The sequence below is a fragment of the Camelina sativa genome, chromosome 9 (assembly GCF_000633955.1).
Source record: "Camelina sativa cultivar DH55 chromosome 9, Cs, whole genome shotgun sequence".
NCBI classification, from domain to species: Eukaryota; Viridiplantae; Streptophyta; class Magnoliopsida; order Brassicales; family Brassicaceae; genus Camelina; species Camelina sativa.
Genome location: NC_025693.1, coordinates 21705898 through 21723357, shown reverse-complemented (window position 1 = coordinate 21723357; position 17460 = coordinate 21705898). Strand labels below are relative to the sequence as shown.

Below are 17460 nucleotides of genomic sequence, written 5' to 3'. Positions count from 1 at the left end.
TGATAATGTTTTAGCCTATGTTTGACATTTATAAGAGCTCTCTTATGACTTTTACATCTTCTATTCTGTTTCCAACGTGCGCACACATTATTTTTTGTTGGAATTATTGATAACAGAATACGTCTTAAAAGACATCAAAGAGACCATTAAAGATGACTCCTACTAATGGAATAATGTTTATGGTCTAGCTATGAAAAGTAGTCAATGTAGTAGTACATGGAAGGAATCATGTTGCAAAATGATGTGTGACCGCCATGACTCTCATTGGTTACAAGATTAGCTAAGACACTTATGAAAGACCAAATGAAAAATATAACATATTATGCCGGCCTTATGATTCCCGAGTAAAACCATTATACTAACGACCAAGTGGGAGAATGTAAGAAAATAATTATTTCTTACCCATGTATGTGGTCTTATAGTTAGTAGGTTATTTAATTGGGTTTGTTATATTTTAATCATTTGGGAACTAAAAGGACAGGTGTTAAGCTACATGTAAAGCTTATGCTTATAAGGACAAGTATTAAGCTACATGTCATGCTAAAGCTTATAAGAGGACAAGTGTGAAGTTGCATGTTGTGTTTGAAGCAATACTAGACACTTGTTATCACACATGTCACCATTGTCTTCATCTCTACTATGATGGATGGTTGAGATTAAATCATGAGACAAAACCCTAATGAGGAGTAAGGTCCTCTTCCCACCTATAAATAGATGGTTTGCTCCATCACAAATCATCATAAGAACAAAAATAACACATAAAGAAAAGAGTTTATAGGAAAGGGGAGAGAAACCTTATCTTCCACCTAAAGATCATCTAAAAGTTTCTTTTCAAGCCTTCAAGCCATTGAAGAAGAAGAAACTATTCAAGGAAGCATCATTTCTACAATGAGTGGAGGTATTACTTTAACCCTCTTTATGATTCTATTATGTGATTAATATAGATGTTTAAGATTTTGGGGTTCATGTTAAAAGTATCTTTAACAAGGATCAGAGTGAGGAAAATATACAAAGCCTTGAAAGAGGACTCCTTCAAGCCAGTTCTTCACCAGTATGATGGTCCAAAATTCCGCTTTGAGCTCTCTGTTATGATGAATGTCATTAACAAGAAAAATAAGTGCATATCTAAATAATGATTGAATGGTTACATCATATTATAAAAGAAAGCAAAAAGTCATGTCCTCTTTAAACGGTGATATTTAACCTTCTTCAAAACAAAAAGTATATATTGTGTTTCATCATGTGGAATTGGAACTGGGACTGGAACTAAATTATTTAAGCTCTTGTAGAAGCATTATGATCATCATCAACTGATATAAGTAATGATCCTTTACATATAGAGGTTTATTGAGACTTGATTATGTGTTGACTGTTATGTTTGTTGCAGACAATATTGGATCTGCTAGACCTCTGCGAACAAGCTGGTTCTGCATAAGCCAAAACAATCAACCTTGCAATGCCACGTTGCGTAGGGTTGAGTCGGAGCCAAATGTATGTTTACTAAGAAGGGATGAGAGTATGTGTGGTCTTAAGGCAAGCAAAAGGGGGAAGAGGCTCTGCCGAATAAGCGACGTCGTTCCACATAAACAAAAGTTACTCAATTATTTTAACTTTAGTAAAAATAAAAATTATTGCCATAACACTAGTATGTATAATAATTGAAAAACCCTAGTATCGATCTCTCCAAAAATCTCTCTGTCTCTTCTTCTCTCTTCCTCTTGAAGTGGGTTCAATGGATTGTAGTTTTCCTGCCCTCAAACTGGTTCAAGGGGACTCCGCCAACAACTTCACCGCCCCACAGCAACCTCCCTCTCCTCCTCACCGAGATCATCCTCTTCCTTTGAATGAAAACTCTCCCATGATGACCTTCTATGACATAGGTTCATGTCCTGTTCCACCATCTACCTCTTGTCTCAAACTTAGAAATAATATAGACAGCTTACTGCCCAAGCTTGTCGGTTTTGCCGGTGTGTTGGACATGACTGCTTATCACAAGCCTGATTTTTTTGAAAAGAAGATCAATCAGCGGAGAGATCTGGTAAAAGGACGCATCACAGTCGTTTCCACTGAGCCTCCTTTAGAAGGAAAACGTAAGTAACTCATATTTTCATTATCTTAGCTTTTCAAAATTGATAATTTTTTGCTGTGTTTTTTTCATATCTCAGAGAAAAGGCCGGATCAGCTTATCAAGCAGTTGATGCATAAGTTTGTTCTCGAGAACCCGGAAATCCCTGTTCTTCTCATATCCAATGATGTCCGCTTTGCCTCTTGCCTTCGAGAGTTGACTGCATCGAAGTATACCGTAATCCTCGCTCACGACAAGAACGCCGAGAAAGAATTGACTGGAGCGGTTGAGAAAACAATAGACTGGGAACTTCTGGCCAAGGGTGAACAAGGTGAGTTTATTTAAATCCTCGTGAAATTTTACTTACCAAGAGAATTGTGAGAAATTGTTATGATAATTAACCTACAATTGTGAAATTGTGATGATAATTTAGGTAAGCCGTATCAGAACTATCTGATTGAGGAGGATGAAAAGTATTTTCAGGCCACGGGTAAACGAGGTCCCCTGTATAAGGCAAGGGAACAAGAGAAGATGGCAAAGGAAGAAATACATAAGAAAAAGCTGATTGATATGGACAAAAAGTATTTTGATGCCACGGGTAAACAAGGTTAGTATCTAAGGATCCTCTTTTACATTACATGAACATTAACTTAAATAACCAATTAACAAGTGTGCTGATGATTAGGTACCCGGTATAAGGAGTGGGAAGAAAAGAAGAGGAAGAGGGAAGAACGTGAGAGTCCGAATAAGAAGCGGAAGAAAGGTAAAAAAGGTAAAAAACATGTAGAGGAAGAAGATGAAGGATTTGGAGGAGAGAGTAATGATTGAAGAATTTGATGATTGAATCTTAGTAGTAGTATCCTAGTAGGACTAGTATGTTATATTTCCGTCACTGAGTTTGTTTTTGTTTTTGAAGGACTAGAGACTCCACTGAATACACGATCATAAAATATTTTTGTTTTACATGCAATGAACCAAACGTAACAGTAGCTAGGAACCACGCTTGATAGAAATGGTACCATGCATCGACCACGTCACGAATATCCTTGCGAGAAGCTTCTGCATGTAAGAGCAAACCCATTGCATATCCTCAAATTAGTGTCTTTAACTTTTAATAATATTAAAAATAATATTAATTTAAGTTTAGATCTTCATCCCATTGTTTTAGGTTTTTATTCTCCCATTAGTCATCTTTAAATATGGGTGTCTTGATTCCAAACTCAATACAAAACTGAACACAAAACTGAACAACATTGATTTCTTGTTCTATGCTGAACACAAAATATGGGTGAATAATCACCACCGTTATTATTCTTCTTTCCTCCGTCGTCAGGAGCCACCATAGCCTTCCAAATAACAAACTCATGTGAATATGAGCAGCAGCACAAGTCCCCAACACGAGACAAAATTTGAATATATGTATGTATACATGTGCTAACACACAATAAATTCCCTACAACTCTGACGATTCACTACAAACCAAAGTCTGACAACGGCAATAAATAAATTATGCTACCATCACCGTTGCTAACAACCATTATAGAAGAAGAACCTACAACAAAAAAACATAAAGACATCATTACGACAGACTGGCCGTTTTATATGACTAGAAGGCACAAGAGAAAAATAAAATGAGGTATATGATGAAACCAGCTTGATGAATCCACATTAAAAACATATATACCTGCTGTCAAACTGCTGTAAACCTGAGAATCATCATCAAAGGTACTGAAGTGAAGACACAATCTTCAGAAGACAGTAGATCAAGTATGGTATTCAGACAAATCAACCCGTATACATAGCTTCAACCATCCCGTGCAATTACTAATCCTTAAGGCACCCATTAATACGAGAGTCACTGACCAAAACAAAAAACGTAGCTCATAACACCTGAAATATATATCCACCCAGAGAATGGAAGCTCCAAGTTAATTCCTAATTAAAGAGACAACCCTTGCATTATATATTTAAACTATAGATTATATGCAGACTGCAAACTCAGATAAGGTTGTTTTTAAAATAAAAAAATATTATCTTAATCATATTTATATATTTATTATCTTTTATTAATTGTAACCATTGTGTTAATGACAGCTGTTAATTTATTGAGAGAACCGTTATTCTTTACGAGAAGTAAGTATATTCTTTTGTTTAGGTTCCATGATCTCTTGCAACTTTAAGTCTATTTGCCTCCACAATCCAACATATCATCTCTTAAATAAACACACAACACCAACACTGCTAATTAAACCTACAAATGTATTCAATATTATTGTTTTTAATTTTTTTTTTCAAATTAGTATAAATACTTAAAAGCTCTACTAAAATGGGAGTTATATTTAGCATTAAAGTAATTAATAAAAACAGTCCGACTTCTTTATTCCTCAATACAAAAATATGACGTTTTTCTCTTTATTCCTCAATACAAAAATATGACGTTTTCATATTTTCTTAACGTATTAATTTTGGAACTTTCTTTATTACAAAGTAATATTTAAATTTTTTAATTTGACTGTTTTCACAATTTATTTTTTTTGTAATTATTATATTATATGTTTTTAAAAAATTAAGTAATTTTGATTAACAATATTTTGGAAACTTTGCAAAAGATTTGAATTTATTGAAAATATATATAATATTGAATAGTTTGCAAGAAAATTCTAATACTAGTAAAAACTAAAATATATTGATGGCTTTGACCACAAAATAAGTAAACCATTACTTTTCTTTTTTGCAATTATTATGTGACAAAATAAACTAACTAACACAGTTATGATTAGGTGTTAATATGCAAAACATGAGTTAATAGCTTCCAACCATACCTTTTGGTGTTATACGACGTGAAGATTCCAAAATCGACGATGTACATGCTATGTACATTACGCATATGAAAGTGATCAAGAATTTCAATAAAATGTATGATTAAAAACCTCAAAGCTAAAAACCTAGAAAGATTATTACATAATACATATTTTGAATGGTTTGATTTTAATAAGTTTTAAATTGATTTTAATAATTTTGGAAATTTGTTATGAATTGTGATTAAAATCCTCTAAAACTCAATTTAAAAACATAAATGTAATTAAATCTTTGATTCCAAGGAAAGCTTTAGATTGGTAAGGGGAAATGCAGACCGCTGACAAGCTCATTGAAACCACTGAAAATCCAATGAAATGGCATGAGTTGGTTAACGACGACGACCTCCTTCCTGAGAACTTCTTAGCCAGCGACTTCAATGTTCCACTGTCACCTCCCTCTCCTACTCATCGGGATCGTCCTCTTACTCAAGTAAACGACTCTCGGAGAGTGATGGCCTATTATGATGTAGGTTCGTGTCCTGTTCTACCGTTTACTTCATCCTTGAATCTTAAGAAGAACATCGACGGCTTCCTACCCCTTCTTGGTGGTGTTGGTGGTTTACTACCCATCAAGGGTGGTTTCTTTGGCCTCTTAGAGATCGAGGCTTACCACAAGTCCATCTTTGATTCAATGATCAAGCCGAAGCAGCAACAAGAGCTTGCTAAAATATGCAATGAACCAAAGAACCAAGCTTGATAGATAGAAATAGTTTGAGTAAATTAGAAGCTTCTATTCTATGGAACAACTTCTTTTGGAGAGTCGATTATGATCTCTCGCAACTTTTAAGTCTATAAGATACAATCCAACATATCATCTATTAATAATAAACACACAACAACACCAACACATTAAAAGCTCCACTAAAAGAGGAGTAATATTTAGCATTAAATTAATAAATTAATAAATGATCTTACTTCTTTAATCCTCGATACAAAAGTATGACGTTTTTTATTTTTCTTAACGTATCAATTTTGGAACTTTCTTTTATTAATCTGACTACACCAAACGTAATATTAAATGTTAAAAAAAACTGTAATATTAAATATTTTGATTTGACTACATTTACAGTTTTTTTTTCTTTGTAATCATTATATTATATGTGATACAAAAATTTAAAGTAATTTTGATTAACAAGATTTTGGAAACTTTTCAAAAGATTTGAACATATTGAAAACATATAGAATATTGAATAGTTTACAAGAAAATTCTAATACTAGTAAAAACTAAAATATATTGATGGCTTTGACCACAAAATAAGTAAACCATTAATTTTTTTTTGGCAATTATGATGTGACAAAAAAAAAAGTTCAATAGTTTTGACTAGCTGTTTTGGAAAATTTGCAAACTGAAAAATATATAGAATATTGAATAGTTTGCAAGAAAATTCTATAAGTAATATATTGATGGCATTGACCACAAAATTAGTAAACCATTAACGTGTTAGACATAAACAAGGAAAAATATCTCAATCAGTCAATAATGAAATTTAAAGACTCAATAGATTTACCAAAATAGCCTTATCTCAAATTTACCAAAACACCCCTTCGTCTTCAACCTCTCTGACTCCTATTTAAATCCAACTAAACTCAACAGCTCGATTCAACACAGAGCTCTCTCTCTCTGAATCCAGATCTGAAAAACCCAAAACAATGGCGTCAGAAAACAACGGATCCAGTTCCGAAGCCGTCACCGCCGTTGGAATGCCGCCGTCTCAGCCGAGGAAGGTAGCTCTGATCACCGGAATCACCGGCCAAGACGGATCGTATCTGACGGAGTTCCTTCTCAAAAAAGGCTACGAAGTCCACGGGCTGATCCGTCGATCGTCCAATTTCAACACCCAGCGGATCAACCACATCTACATCGATCCACACAATGTCGACAAAGCTCTGATGAAGCTCCACTACGCTGATCTCACCGACGCTTCGTCGCTTCGCCGTTGGCTCGATGTGATCAAGCCTGACGAGGTCTACAACCTAGCTGCTCAGTCTCACGTCGCTGTCTCCTTCGAGATCCCTGATTACACAGCCGATGTAGTCGCCACCGGTGCTCTCCGTCTCCTTGAAGCCGTCAGATCTTACACCATCGACAGTGGCCGGACCATCAAGTACTACCAAGCCGGATCTTCGGAGATGTTCGGGTCAACTCCACCTCCACAATCTGAGTCGACGCCGTTTCATCCCAGATCTCCTTACGCAGTTTCCAAATGCGCTGCTCATTGGTACACTGTGAATTACAGAGAAGCGTACGGTCTCTTCGCCTGTAACGGAATCTTGTTCAATCACGAGTCACCGCGCCGTGGTGAGAACTTCGTGACCAGGAAGATCACAAGAGCCTTGGGAAGGATCAAGGTTGGTCTGCAGAGGAAGCTCTTCCTTGGGAATTTGCAGGCGGCAAGGGATTGGGGATTCGCAGGGGACTATGTGGAGGCAATGTGGTTGATGCTGCAGCAAGAGAAGCCAGACGATTACGTTGTTGCAACGGAGGAAGCACACACAGTGGAAGAGTTTCTTGAGGTGTCGTTTGGGTACTTGGGACTCAATTGGAGAGACCATGTTGAGATTGACCAGAGGTACTTTAGGCCAGCTGAAGTGGATAACCTCAAAGGAGATGCTAGCAAGGCAAAGGAAGTGTTGGGGTGGACACCACAAGTAGGGTTTGAGAAGCTTGTGAAGATGATGGTTGATGAAGATCTTGAGCTTGCTAAGAGGGAGAAAGTGCTTGCTGATGCTGGTTACATGGATGCTCAGCAGCAACCTTGATTTGATCAACAATATACAAAGAGGAGGAGGAGGGAGGGGTGTTTACATTAATCAGTTACATTTCGTTTTTTTTTTTTTGCTTTGATGATTGTTTTTTCTTTTTTTTCGATGTTTTAGTTTCTTTGTTGCTTTTTAAGTTATCCAATTTGCTTTCCCCTCAATGAACTCATTGAGGATATAGCGCAGTGAATTTTGTATGAAAGAAAGGGCGAAAAGAATCTTATAAAACAGTTTTTGTTACCTCTCTTCTTCTCTATTCATGAATCTCTCTCTAAGCGAACTTTAAACAGAGAGACAGACTCTTTTACTCTCTACCCTTGGAACTGGCTCTTAATCTACAAAACACAAACATTGCTTAGATATATCACTTACTCAGAACATGAAGCATTTGACAGAGAAAGGGATATCAGTCAAAGGGCAGGTTCAAGGCGAGGCATTTGAGAGAAAGTGTGAAGCATTCTTAGTTCAGTGAAAATGTGACACGCAAGTAATTGCATGGACTTTGCAACCGGAAGACAAACACTAGAGCTTTTCTCATTGAGATGTCTGCGTTACGACTCTCGTATTACCTGACTCTAAACAGTTAAAGGGCACAAACATATTTTATATGATTTTTGCTGATTGCTATTTTAGACTTGGTATTGCTCAATCTCTCAGTCTCAGACCCAAATCAATTTACATTTGTGAATGTACTTCTTAGAGAAGGCACACCACTTTCAATTTAGTGCTCAAGAATGAATCCCTTGGATTTTTGATACTCCATTTAATTACAAATTAGAGAGCGACAAAACACTGCGTTTCCAAAGGCTAGATTTCTTAGGACGGGGTCTAAGTGAGAAGTTGAGGCCAAACATTTCCTTGGACGCCAAATCCATGTCCACGAACCCCATGAGCTTTCCCACAACGGAGGCGCTCTCTCGGACATGCTCCATGTCTTTGCTCTCTGACCAGACACGATGCGCCAGTTGGAGCCGCCTGTGCTTTGTGTTCAGCCCAATGCCCCATCTCAAGAACACGTTCTCTCTCTCTTCTTTCGTCAGTTTCTTCTGCATCAGCTGACTCAGCTTGTACCTCTCCCTGTTCAACGCCCTCAGGCTATTTTGTTTCACGGCCCAAACAGTTAAAAAAAACGAATACATTCTTGATCTAAACAGTCAAATAAAGGTATTGTGCTTTTGGGTGAATATACTGTATATACCTGGACATTGATGTAAGGGTGCGTCCATTTTCAATAGCCTTGCTATTGTGGGTAAAGGTTTCTCTGATGTACTTGAGCCTGCGGAGTTCTACCTCCATGTACAAGCAATCTTTCTGATCTCCTCTGAATAGAAGGAAGAAGTAACTTCTGTGTGACAAGGAAACGTTGCAAGCATGCCATAGCTCTATTATCTCCATCTCGAGTCTCTTGAACTCCAACGGCCAGTCCAATGGCATGGTTAAATAGTCTTGTATGGGGTCAACAGCAGCGTCCTTGAAACTCTTTGACGATCTTAGAGCCAAGAACTTTTGCTCTATCTCATCCATCTGCCACATGATAGAGGTGGTCCTCAAAATAAAGACAATATTTAAAGGTCGTATCAAGTACAGGTAAACGAAAGCAAGCTCTGCTTGACCAAGTTAGTAAAACTAACCGATAGATGAATGATTCGCTTGTCCCTTTGAGGAATAGTCTCTTCACCTACGCCTTGGCTGAGTGAAGTTCTACCACTTGTCTGGCGTGCATACACATGAGATTTAGAGGGAGAAACCTGTGATCCATTCTGTGATGACTTTCTCTTATTAACACCATCTAAAGCAGCTGGCATTCTTTGGGTGGGGTTGAACTCTTTCTCGAACCAAGTTGCTGGCATGCTCATCCGGCTAATATGCTTTGGCAATGGCGGCCTCTTGTTGTTGTACGATTTCAGGTTGCTCTCAGCTCTTTCATTCTGATACCAGCCTGGTGGTCTGTTAGCATCTATCTCAGACACAGAAAAGAACGAGCTCGATACAAAGCTTGCTCCGCAGCTTTGGCTTCTAGTAAGCCTCAAGCCTCCTGCCGTTTGTGAATCTCTCTCAAGATTCCTAGCTAGAGGCTTTTCAGGAGACGGAGTGACAAAATCTTGATCTGTAGGGTCTCTTCTGAGGTTAGAAGACTGATGAGGAAATGATTCGTCAGTAAGTGACAAAACACAGTGTGGAGAGACTTTGATGGGTTCACTTTTTTCCGCTGATTGGATAGAGACACTACTGATTTCCTTTACTCTTTCATCATCTTCTTCTTCTTCAGTTTCTGTTAGTGGTCTTAAGTTCTTTGACTCAGGTACACATATTGGAAGTGCACTCACAGCCTTGCACCGGTCTGGAAGCAGGTTTGGCTCTGGATACATGGTGATACAGGGACTCTCTGTTTCTATGCCTCGAAGTTCCGTGCACGGATATTCAGAATCTACCTCACTTGGTTCGTCCATTTCATGAAATCGTTCTTCCTGAACACGAGACTGATCTGCAGATTCCCTCTTGCGACTGTGCGGTTCGTTTTTACTTTCTGCCCCACGAATATTAAGTCGAACTTTAGTGAATTTCCCAGGAGTTACAAATGGAAGGTGTTGGGCTGGACTACTTGCACCAGAATTTAACCTAAAGTCTGAAAGCTGGAATACATTCTCGTCAGAACCATGCTCGGTTGATTGTGGGGACATCATAATGGATGCTCGCGCTGATAGAGGGCTTTCTGGTGTTATATTTAGAGACTCCCATGAACTACGCACCCGCAGCTTGGGGTACTGACGTCCCATAACCACCTGGAGGAATACAAAAACAATATAAATGGGGCTTTTGCTAAAACTAAAAAAATACAATTAACGTACATTTGTCTGTTCTGAGTCTGTTGATAATATCTCTTTTTGTGGTGCTTCTCCAATAATCTGTTGAAGATCCTCAATCCGAGAATACGCCCGCTCTAATTCTTGTGCTAGTCGGTATACCTCTTTATGTAGCTGTAAGTAATGAAAAGAACATAAAGTCTCTATTGTGAATATCTTATCAGATCACCAGTATGAATGAGCTACTAGTAATACAAACGTTGGTTGTCACAAAAAGATAAGGGAAGTGAACTCTCATACAGCAGCTGGTTTGTAGATATGCTGGCAGGTTGATTGAAGTAAATCGCATTACCTTTTCGATTTGGAGGTCTTTCTCCTTCAGCAATGCAGTTGTGTCAGACACAACAAGAGCTTGACGAGGGCTGCTCAACTGACTCTCCAATTTAGCCAACTCTCTCTGTAAATGTTTAACCAGAGCTTTATCAGACATGACAACATTGACTTGTGCATTTGTTGTCACCTCCTTGGCACAGCTTGCGAACAACAGTGTATTTCTTGATTGCTCAACATGTATTCTTGCAGGACTCAGTGTGCAGATTATGGAAGTTCTGGCGTTTCCTCCCAAGGAAGTCTGAAGTATCCGTGTCAGCTTGGAATCTCTGAATGGAATGTGCCCATTTTTTCCTTTACTGCAGTAAGCTAGCCACATAATTTAGTAACGTAAAAAGACCCCATTTAATGGAAAAAGCATACGTTAGATGATAATAATTTCAATCTGATAATAAGTAATAACTTGGTAAAGTGGTGCTACTGGGCCAAAGCCCTATATTTCAGCTTGGGAACTCAACTCTCAAAGACAATGAAAAGGTGCTCAACCATTTTCAAATACAGGGAAAGAATAAAGAGCAGATGAAGGTGGCACACAAGTCAGAGAATTTTCATTGAAGCTAAAGGTGCTACACAGGCTAACCTTAGCTTTCGAATGACAGTTCCTAGTGTTAGTAAACTTCGGTTTATATGACCACCTTCTTTCAACCTTGTGCCAGCAGATAATGATTGAGATGCACGTTCACTTCCAGCAAGATCAATGAAATTCTGCAGGATAATTAGTTTATCTATGAATCTTTTGGTTTAGGATAATACAAGATGGAAGATTCAAAGTACATACCACTGTTGCTGTGAGTGTACTAAATTTATCATTCGCCAAATATTCACGTGCTGTGCTTTCAACTGTCTGTAAAAGATAGCAGTCAAAAGTAAGTTCCCAAAGGCAGCCTGAAGACTGCAGTGTTGCATCGTTAATCTAAAACAGCAAAATGCCTTNGAGAATTTTCATTGAAGCTAAAGGTGCTACACAGGCTAACCTTAGCTTTCGAATGACAGTTCCTAGTGTTAGTAAACTTCGGTTTATATGACCACCTTCTTTCAACCTTGTGCCAGCAGATAATGATTGAGATGCACGTTCACTTCCAGCAAGATCAATGAAATTCTGCAGGATAATTAGTTTATCTATGAATCTTTTGGTTTAGGATAATACAAGATGGAAGATTCAAAGTACATACCACTGTTGCTGTGAGTGTACTAAATTTATCATTCGCCAAATATTCACGTGCTGTGCTTTCAACTGTCTGTAAAAGATATCAGTCAAAAGTAAGTTCCCAAAGGCAGCCTGAAGACTGCAGTGTTGCATCGTTAATCTAAAACAGCAAAATGCCTTACCAATCTCAGAATCTGATGAGAGCGGGAACTATCTTCATTTAAAGCTGTCTCTCCAATTTGTCGTTGAGCTGCAATGATTAGATGATACTTAGTCAAACTTGCGACCAAAGCATCAAAGATATTAATTTAGATACACATTTGGTAAATCAATACCAATACAGATTGATAAAAGCTCCTTAAAATGATTCCAGTCCCGCAGAGTTTCCTCCGTGAGCTTCTCAACAACGGTCCCTTTCTGTCCCAAAGTAAATGACCAGTAAAGTAAGATTACGCATAACCAATTCCATAGGATGCCAACGCCAACATTTACCTCAGGATCATCTAGAAGTCTGAGGGGACTAATATCTGTACTCAAGAGGTCTCTTACAGACTCATTGTAGATCTCCATGGCTGAGAACTTCAGAATAAATGCTCTTTCCTTGTGCTGCAGAAAACACATAAAAATTGAAAAGGGTGACAGTTACTGAATGAACTGGAAATAATGTGGTAAGATAACTATAAAGACTATGAAATTGTTAACTTTACCTTCTCAATGTAATCATATATATCGGCCAAGGCGTAATCAGTAATTCCAGTCATAGTGTATGTCTTCCCACTGCTTGTTTGCCCATATGCAAAGACACTAGCTGTAACCATTTGTATTAAGCATGAGTCAAAAGTGGATAAAGACTGTAAAAATAAAGCAGTACGAGACATTCCTTACCATGAACCCCATTAACAACAGAGAGAGCCACTTCCTTCGCCCCTTGATCATACACCTCCCTGGTACAACACTCAGGGCCAAACACTCTGTCTAGAGGCATACGAAGGATCAGTAAGATAGAATCTGAGGATTAACTTTTAATCAAGAAGCTGAAAAAGTGAGCAAGCCTTACCAAATGTATACGCAGTGGGGTACATAGAACGCTCGGATATAGAAAGATGGCTCCTGTATAGAACCGTTTCATCATTGATGCATTCCCAGTCTGCCACATCATTCCTAACCCTTTCTTTCACACTTAATGGCCTCAGACGAACAGAAACAAAAATCTTCTCTTCCCTACCACTTGGTCCTTGCATCTGATCTTCTCCTAAACCCATCTTCACCTGTCACCTCCCTTCACGCATCCTACCCCAAAAGAGACCAGGACAAGAACAACAACAATGTCATACATATACAGAGAGCGAACAGGAATTAAGAGGACAAACTCAATCACTGAATATCATGAGTCTAGTTTAGTCAACTTGTATATTTTCATGTCTCTGACTCTATCTACGTGTTTCTATATCCAAAACATGTCAGCAAAGAATGACACCAAAATAAACAACAACAACGTGGTTCGTTTTCATCATTGTCTGAGACATAAACAAACGAACTTTCATAATAAGATTGTGCAGAGGAGGATTTGGTGTTTTCTAAAATGGTCCCCATCCTAAACAGTCTGTCAAAAAAAGTTTCAAGCCTACGCAGCTACGCTTATATTTTTTATTCCAGACAATCACACAAAGACCAAACTAAAGAAATCAGTTACCTCCAAAGAGATTAGTTATTATAATAATCACAGCCGTTTCTGCAGAATATGTTCAATGTGGTGCCAAAGACTCTTTAGTAAACTCCATGTGCAGTGAGATGAAAACAAAGCATTTGACTAACTTACACCTGCCTACATGAAAACAACAAAGAACAAACACAAATTTAGCCGTAAGATCCAAGAAAGTAATTATAATTATAATTATAATAATGAAAAAGGCAATACGAGGCAACAGCACTAATCATCAGATTTTTCTTAATTCTTTTCAATAGTGTGACATTGCGTCGTCGGAACCGAAGTTTCCCTAACAACAACACCGGCTCACACGACTCACAGTAACAACTTCAAAATCAACGAATCTCGCAAAAAAATTCATAACCAAAACTACGAATCGAGGAGAAATTAAAAGAAGAATCAACAACGAGGATTGTTTCACCTACGAATCGACGAATGATGTAGGGGAAAATTAGAAGAAAATGCGAGGAGATGAAGAACAATGGCGGAAGCGGAGGTGAACAAGACGGTGTTTCCGACGGAGGAAACAGCAGCATTAAGGAAACGATGGGATTCGGAGAAAGCAGAGAGATTATCTCAGGCGACCTGTTTCGCTTAGCCTACAGCGATAAAAAAATAATTCAGGTGTTTCAAAAACAAAATTCGGAATTGTGCAAGCTGTTTAAATCGTTTATGGCTTCTTTTTTCTTTTTCTTTTTGGGTTTTGTTCATTCGTCATTGGTGAAAATTAAGGAATTAGCTAAAGAAAGCATAATTTAGAGACCAGGCTAATGATTTTTTTTAGTATACTCTCTCTTGTTGTTGTTTGCTGGTTAATTAGACTATTTTATTTTATTTTTGAACGAAAATTAGACAATTTATCTAAGATCTTTTAATAAGAAAAAACAAATGTCTGTCTCAATTTATTACCCACAGACTTTCTTTTAATAATAAAGAATAAGAATAGTATTTTTAGGCCATTTCTTTATTGTTCCAAAAAAAATAATAATGCACATTGATTTGGATTAAAGGGTCCGGAGAAAAATTATAATTATCTAATACTTCTTAGGTTTAACTTTAAGTGATGTTTTAACAAAAAAAAAAATATTTTTTGTTTTAATTAATGTTTTCAATTTTCTATACCAAAAAATGTATTTAATTTTCTTTTAACCAGTCATATTTTATATTATATTTTTATTGGTTGAATTTATTTTATTAAATGGTATTTTTATGAAAAAACTAAATTAAATAAAAACTATATATTTTTAAATTGATATGTAATCATGTAAAAACCTTAAACATCAATTAAAATAAAAGGGAATAGCTAGTAATAATATTTAAGACCAGCATCAGTCTAAAGTTGTTGATTATTTACATCATTAACATCACCTATTGGCTATTTGATGAAGACACTTTTTTTTTTTTTTAATCTTTATAGCACATCACATCATAACCACAAAAGAGATTATATGATTTTTCAAGCAACTGTTTGTACAGTAATATCATCATCATTATTTACTTTGTTCGAGTTTTTAAGCTATTGAAAAACGAATTTTGAGTTCACTATTGATGAGTTTACATAAATAAAAAAATATAAAAAGCAGAGCACATGAAGGCATGTGCGTTTGCTTTTTCTTACTAACATCTAAAGTACATATAAAAAGTGGTTTGATTAAAAAAAATATCGTCTATTGACCAGTCGTCGTTAAACCAATAATCCAATCTAGTCAAAGTAGATAATAATATTAGCGTATATTTATATTTGAAACGACTAACCTTTGCGATGGCCAAACTTTTTTAAGTTTTTTAAAACGTTCAATAAATTGGAAGGTACACTGCACAAAAACATTATATATANAAAAAAAAAAAAAAAAAAAAAAAAAAAAAAAAAAACATTATATATGTAGATACTAAAAACAAGTATTTAATCTTGACGCTGACAAATGTTTTCATCTAAAATGTGTTTTTAATTTTTTTTGGGAAGATATACATAAAGTAGAGACAGAAATACTAAATAAGAGGGTCATGCACATAATGAGGCCATGGACCAAACCAAACCAAACCCATGCAGCGATAGTTATTATGAGACAGCACATGTTTGAGGCGATGTTTCCTATTTTTCATTTAACAAAGATCGAGTCTATTAATAGTTGTACTACAAATCATACTAATTTCCGGAATCAACGAAAAGCAACGTCATGATTAATACAGTAGTAACTTTTTTGTTCTCTATCAATCAATAAGTAAAGTTCTTTTTTTTTATGTTAGTCACTTTTCATAAAGTAAAACATTATTTTCCCATCTCATCTCAATGTCATTGCGGGACGATCTCAAATTTGAAATGAATAAATTAGTCGGCAAGCGCAAGTCACAAACTTGGCAAAATAACAACTCCAAGACCAAAAAATTGTCATATCACTCTCTATGTCACAAGAAGATGATGCATTTTTCTCTTTCTGGGTCTGTTTTGGTTTAATCCGAGATAACAATTTGAGATTGTTGCGACCCAAAAAAGGGGAAAAGAACAGAGCTAGAACGACGCTACCGGAGGTAACTTGAAGCCACCCAAAGCAAAAAGTAGCTTAGGAGCGAAGACATGACCTCGAAACCTCTTGGTCCTTTGATGAACGGTGGGATCACAGATACCATCAAGAATGTCCCAACCAGCCACGAGAAGATGAAAGCTCCAGTCCTGTTTCACAACATCAATCTGATCAGGTGCGAATTTAAATCAAGAAGGTAGCAGCAAATGTTTTTATGATCTAGATCAGCTTTATTACCCGTAAAGGAAAGTCCAGAGCTTCTTCTTCAGCCTTTCGTGGATGAAGTAAAAGGTAGCTATTAGTGATAACGCAACCTGAAAGGTCGGTCCTTCTTCAGTAGGGAACAAAACAGTTAGAACGCCAAGAACTGCAAACGTGACTGCTGTTTTGACAAGGACTGCAGTGGCAGGAGTTTGGAATCTTTCGAAAACAAAGTTGACCACTTTGGACTGCCTCACTTGGCGGACCTTTTTCGATATGTCAATCTTCGGGTTTTTACGCTCATGAAACTTCTGCATGATAATCTTGTCGTGAGCTGATTCGATTGCATCAACACTGGGTTTGTGCCCTGCATATTGCTGAATGAGAAAGTTCCTCGCCCCTTGTATCTCATCCTCCGAGGCCATCCGGCTTATCCCAAGCCGTTTATATGGGTCTTTCACATTGATCCGAGGGAAGACAGCTGAACCTATGAAATTAACTGGGAACATTAATCATTTTGGCTTGAATTATTGCTGTCAAGTTCAAGTTTTGAACTAAGAATTATACATTTCACTGCTAGCTAGCTATTGCTTCGTCTATTGACAGCTAGTTCAATTCAAAAGAACCAAACTATCACTACTAAGTTACACAAAAGCACCCAACTATCACCACAAAGGAATACAAAGCACCGTTTACAAGCTTAACCCAAGGTTATTTTGTAATGAGTGGCCATAACTAGAAAGCTTAAACTAGCATTATGCAGAGCTCAGAATAATGTATTACCAGTTGAATCATCTGCCATATCACCAAAGGAAGCACTCATAGCACGGACGATCATAGCATTGCGTCGTTGTGTAGGAAGAGCCAAACAAGAACTGTGTAAAAGAGCATTTCAGAATTCAGATAACCATGAAGAAAGAACTAGCATATGCTTATTCGAACAACTGCCCCCCCCCCCCCCCCAAAAAAAAAAAAGAAAAAACACTACCTTTTTAAGATTACGCA

General features: G+C 37.1%; 5 protein-coding genes and 1 long non-coding RNA gene across 7 annotated transcripts in view; 3 read left to right on the top strand and 3 right to left on the bottom strand.

The window, feature by feature from the left end:
- The window catches only part of LOC109126464 (B2 protein-like), a 6541-nt gene extending 5069 nt beyond the window's left edge, over positions 1-1472 (top strand). Inside the window, exons 5-6 of the mRNA XM_019230020.1 lie at positions 989-1097; positions 1388-1472. Coding sequence (XP_019085565.1) covers positions 989-1097; positions 1388-1435 — 157 coding nt within the window. The 3' untranslated portion in view covers positions 1436-1472. The remainder of the gene's footprint in view (positions 1-988; positions 1098-1387) is intronic.
- Positions 1729-3053, top strand: LOC104715540. Its single transcript, XM_010432935.2, has 4 exons — positions 1729-2090; positions 2166-2396; positions 2499-2672; positions 2751-3053. The coding sequence occupies exons 1-4, from the start codon at positions 1733-1735 to the stop codon at positions 2891-2893; spliced, it is 906 nt and encodes a 301-aa protein (XP_010431237.1). The 5' UTR covers positions 1729-1732; the 3' UTR covers positions 2894-3053.
- On the top strand, positions 6523-7929 carry LOC104711656 (GDP-mannose 4,6 dehydratase 2-like). Its single transcript, XM_010428359.1, has one exon. It carries the CDS (start codon positions 6574-6576, stop codon positions 7681-7683), a length of 1110 nt encoding a protein of 369 aa, XP_010426661.1. The 5' UTR covers positions 6523-6573; the 3' UTR covers positions 7684-7929.
- LOC104711655 (kinesin-like protein KIN-7G) lies at positions 8291-14520 on the bottom strand. 2 transcript variants are annotated; one of them, XM_010428354.2, is made up of 15 exons: positions 14154-14520; positions 13718-13849; positions 13082-13314; positions 12910-12999; positions 12732-12832; positions 12517-12630; positions 12360-12441; positions 12207-12274; positions 12050-12115; positions 11852-11976; positions 10840-11176; positions 10533-10661; positions 9315-10466; positions 8882-9207; positions 8292-8778 (listed from the first exon to the last, which is right to left on the bottom strand). In XM_010428354.2, the coding sequence occupies exons 3-15, from the start codon at positions 13284-13286 to the stop codon at positions 8451-8453; spliced, it is 3123 nt and encodes a 1040-aa protein (XP_010426656.1). In that variant the 5' UTR covers positions 13287-13314; positions 13718-13849; positions 14154-14520; the 3' UTR covers positions 8292-8450. The 2 variants fall into 2 exon arrangements, with proteins under 2 accessions (XP_010426660.1, XP_010426656.1); XM_010428358.2 differs by lacking the exons at positions 13718-13849; positions 14154-14520 and having other exon boundaries at positions 8291-8778; positions 12910-12995; positions 13082-13174.
- LOC104711654 lies at positions 11457-11730 on the bottom strand. Its single transcript, XR_755374.2, has 2 exons — positions 11656-11730; positions 11457-11582 (listed from the first exon to the last, which is right to left on the bottom strand). It is a non-coding gene; the product is annotated as an uncharacterized LOC104711654 (long non-coding RNA).
- The window catches only part of LOC104711653 (protein CHAPERONE-LIKE PROTEIN OF POR1, chloroplastic), a 3600-nt gene continuing 2152 nt past the window's right edge, over positions 16013-17460 (bottom strand). The window contains exons 3-5 of the mRNA XM_010428353.2: positions 17239-17330; positions 16492-16942; positions 16013-16403 (exon numbers count right to left, since the gene is read on the bottom strand). Of these exons, the coding sequence (XP_010426655.1) occupies positions 16253-16403; positions 16492-16942; positions 17239-17330 (694 nt within the window). The 3' untranslated portion in view covers positions 16013-16252. The remainder of the gene's footprint in view (positions 16404-16491; positions 16943-17238; positions 17331-17460) is intronic.

Excerpts from the sequence above, each read along its gene's own strand:
- LOC104715540 (XM_010432935.2), top strand. The coding sequence starts at position 1,733 with ATGGATTGTAGTTTTCCTGCCCTCAAACTGGTTCAAGGGGACTCCGCC. Across the intron at positions 2,091-2,165 it reads GCCTCCTTTAGAAGGAAAAC|AGAAAAGGCCGGATCAGCTT; the intron begins GTAAGTAACTCA and ends TTCATATCTCAG. Across the intron at positions 2,397-2,498 it reads TCTGGCCAAGGGTGAACAAG|GTAAGCCGTATCAGAACTAT; the intron begins GTGAGTTTATTT and ends ATGATAATTTAG.
- LOC104711656 (XM_010428359.1), top strand. The coding sequence starts at position 6,574 with ATGGCGTCAGAAAACAACGGATCCAGTTCCGAAGCCGTCACCGCCGTT.
- LOC104711655 (XM_010428354.2), bottom strand. The coding sequence starts at position 13,286 with ATGGGTTTAGGAGAAGATCAGATGCAAGGACCAAGTGGTAGGGAAGAG. Across the intron at positions 13,000-13,081 it reads CCCCACTGCGTATACATTTG|ACAGAGTGTTTGGCCCTGAG; the intron begins GTAAGGCTTGCT and ends GTATGCCTCTAG. Across the intron at positions 9,208-9,314 it reads AGCGAATCATTCATCTATCG|ATGGATGAGATAGAGCAAAA; the intron begins GTTAGTTTTACT and ends ATCATGTGGCAG.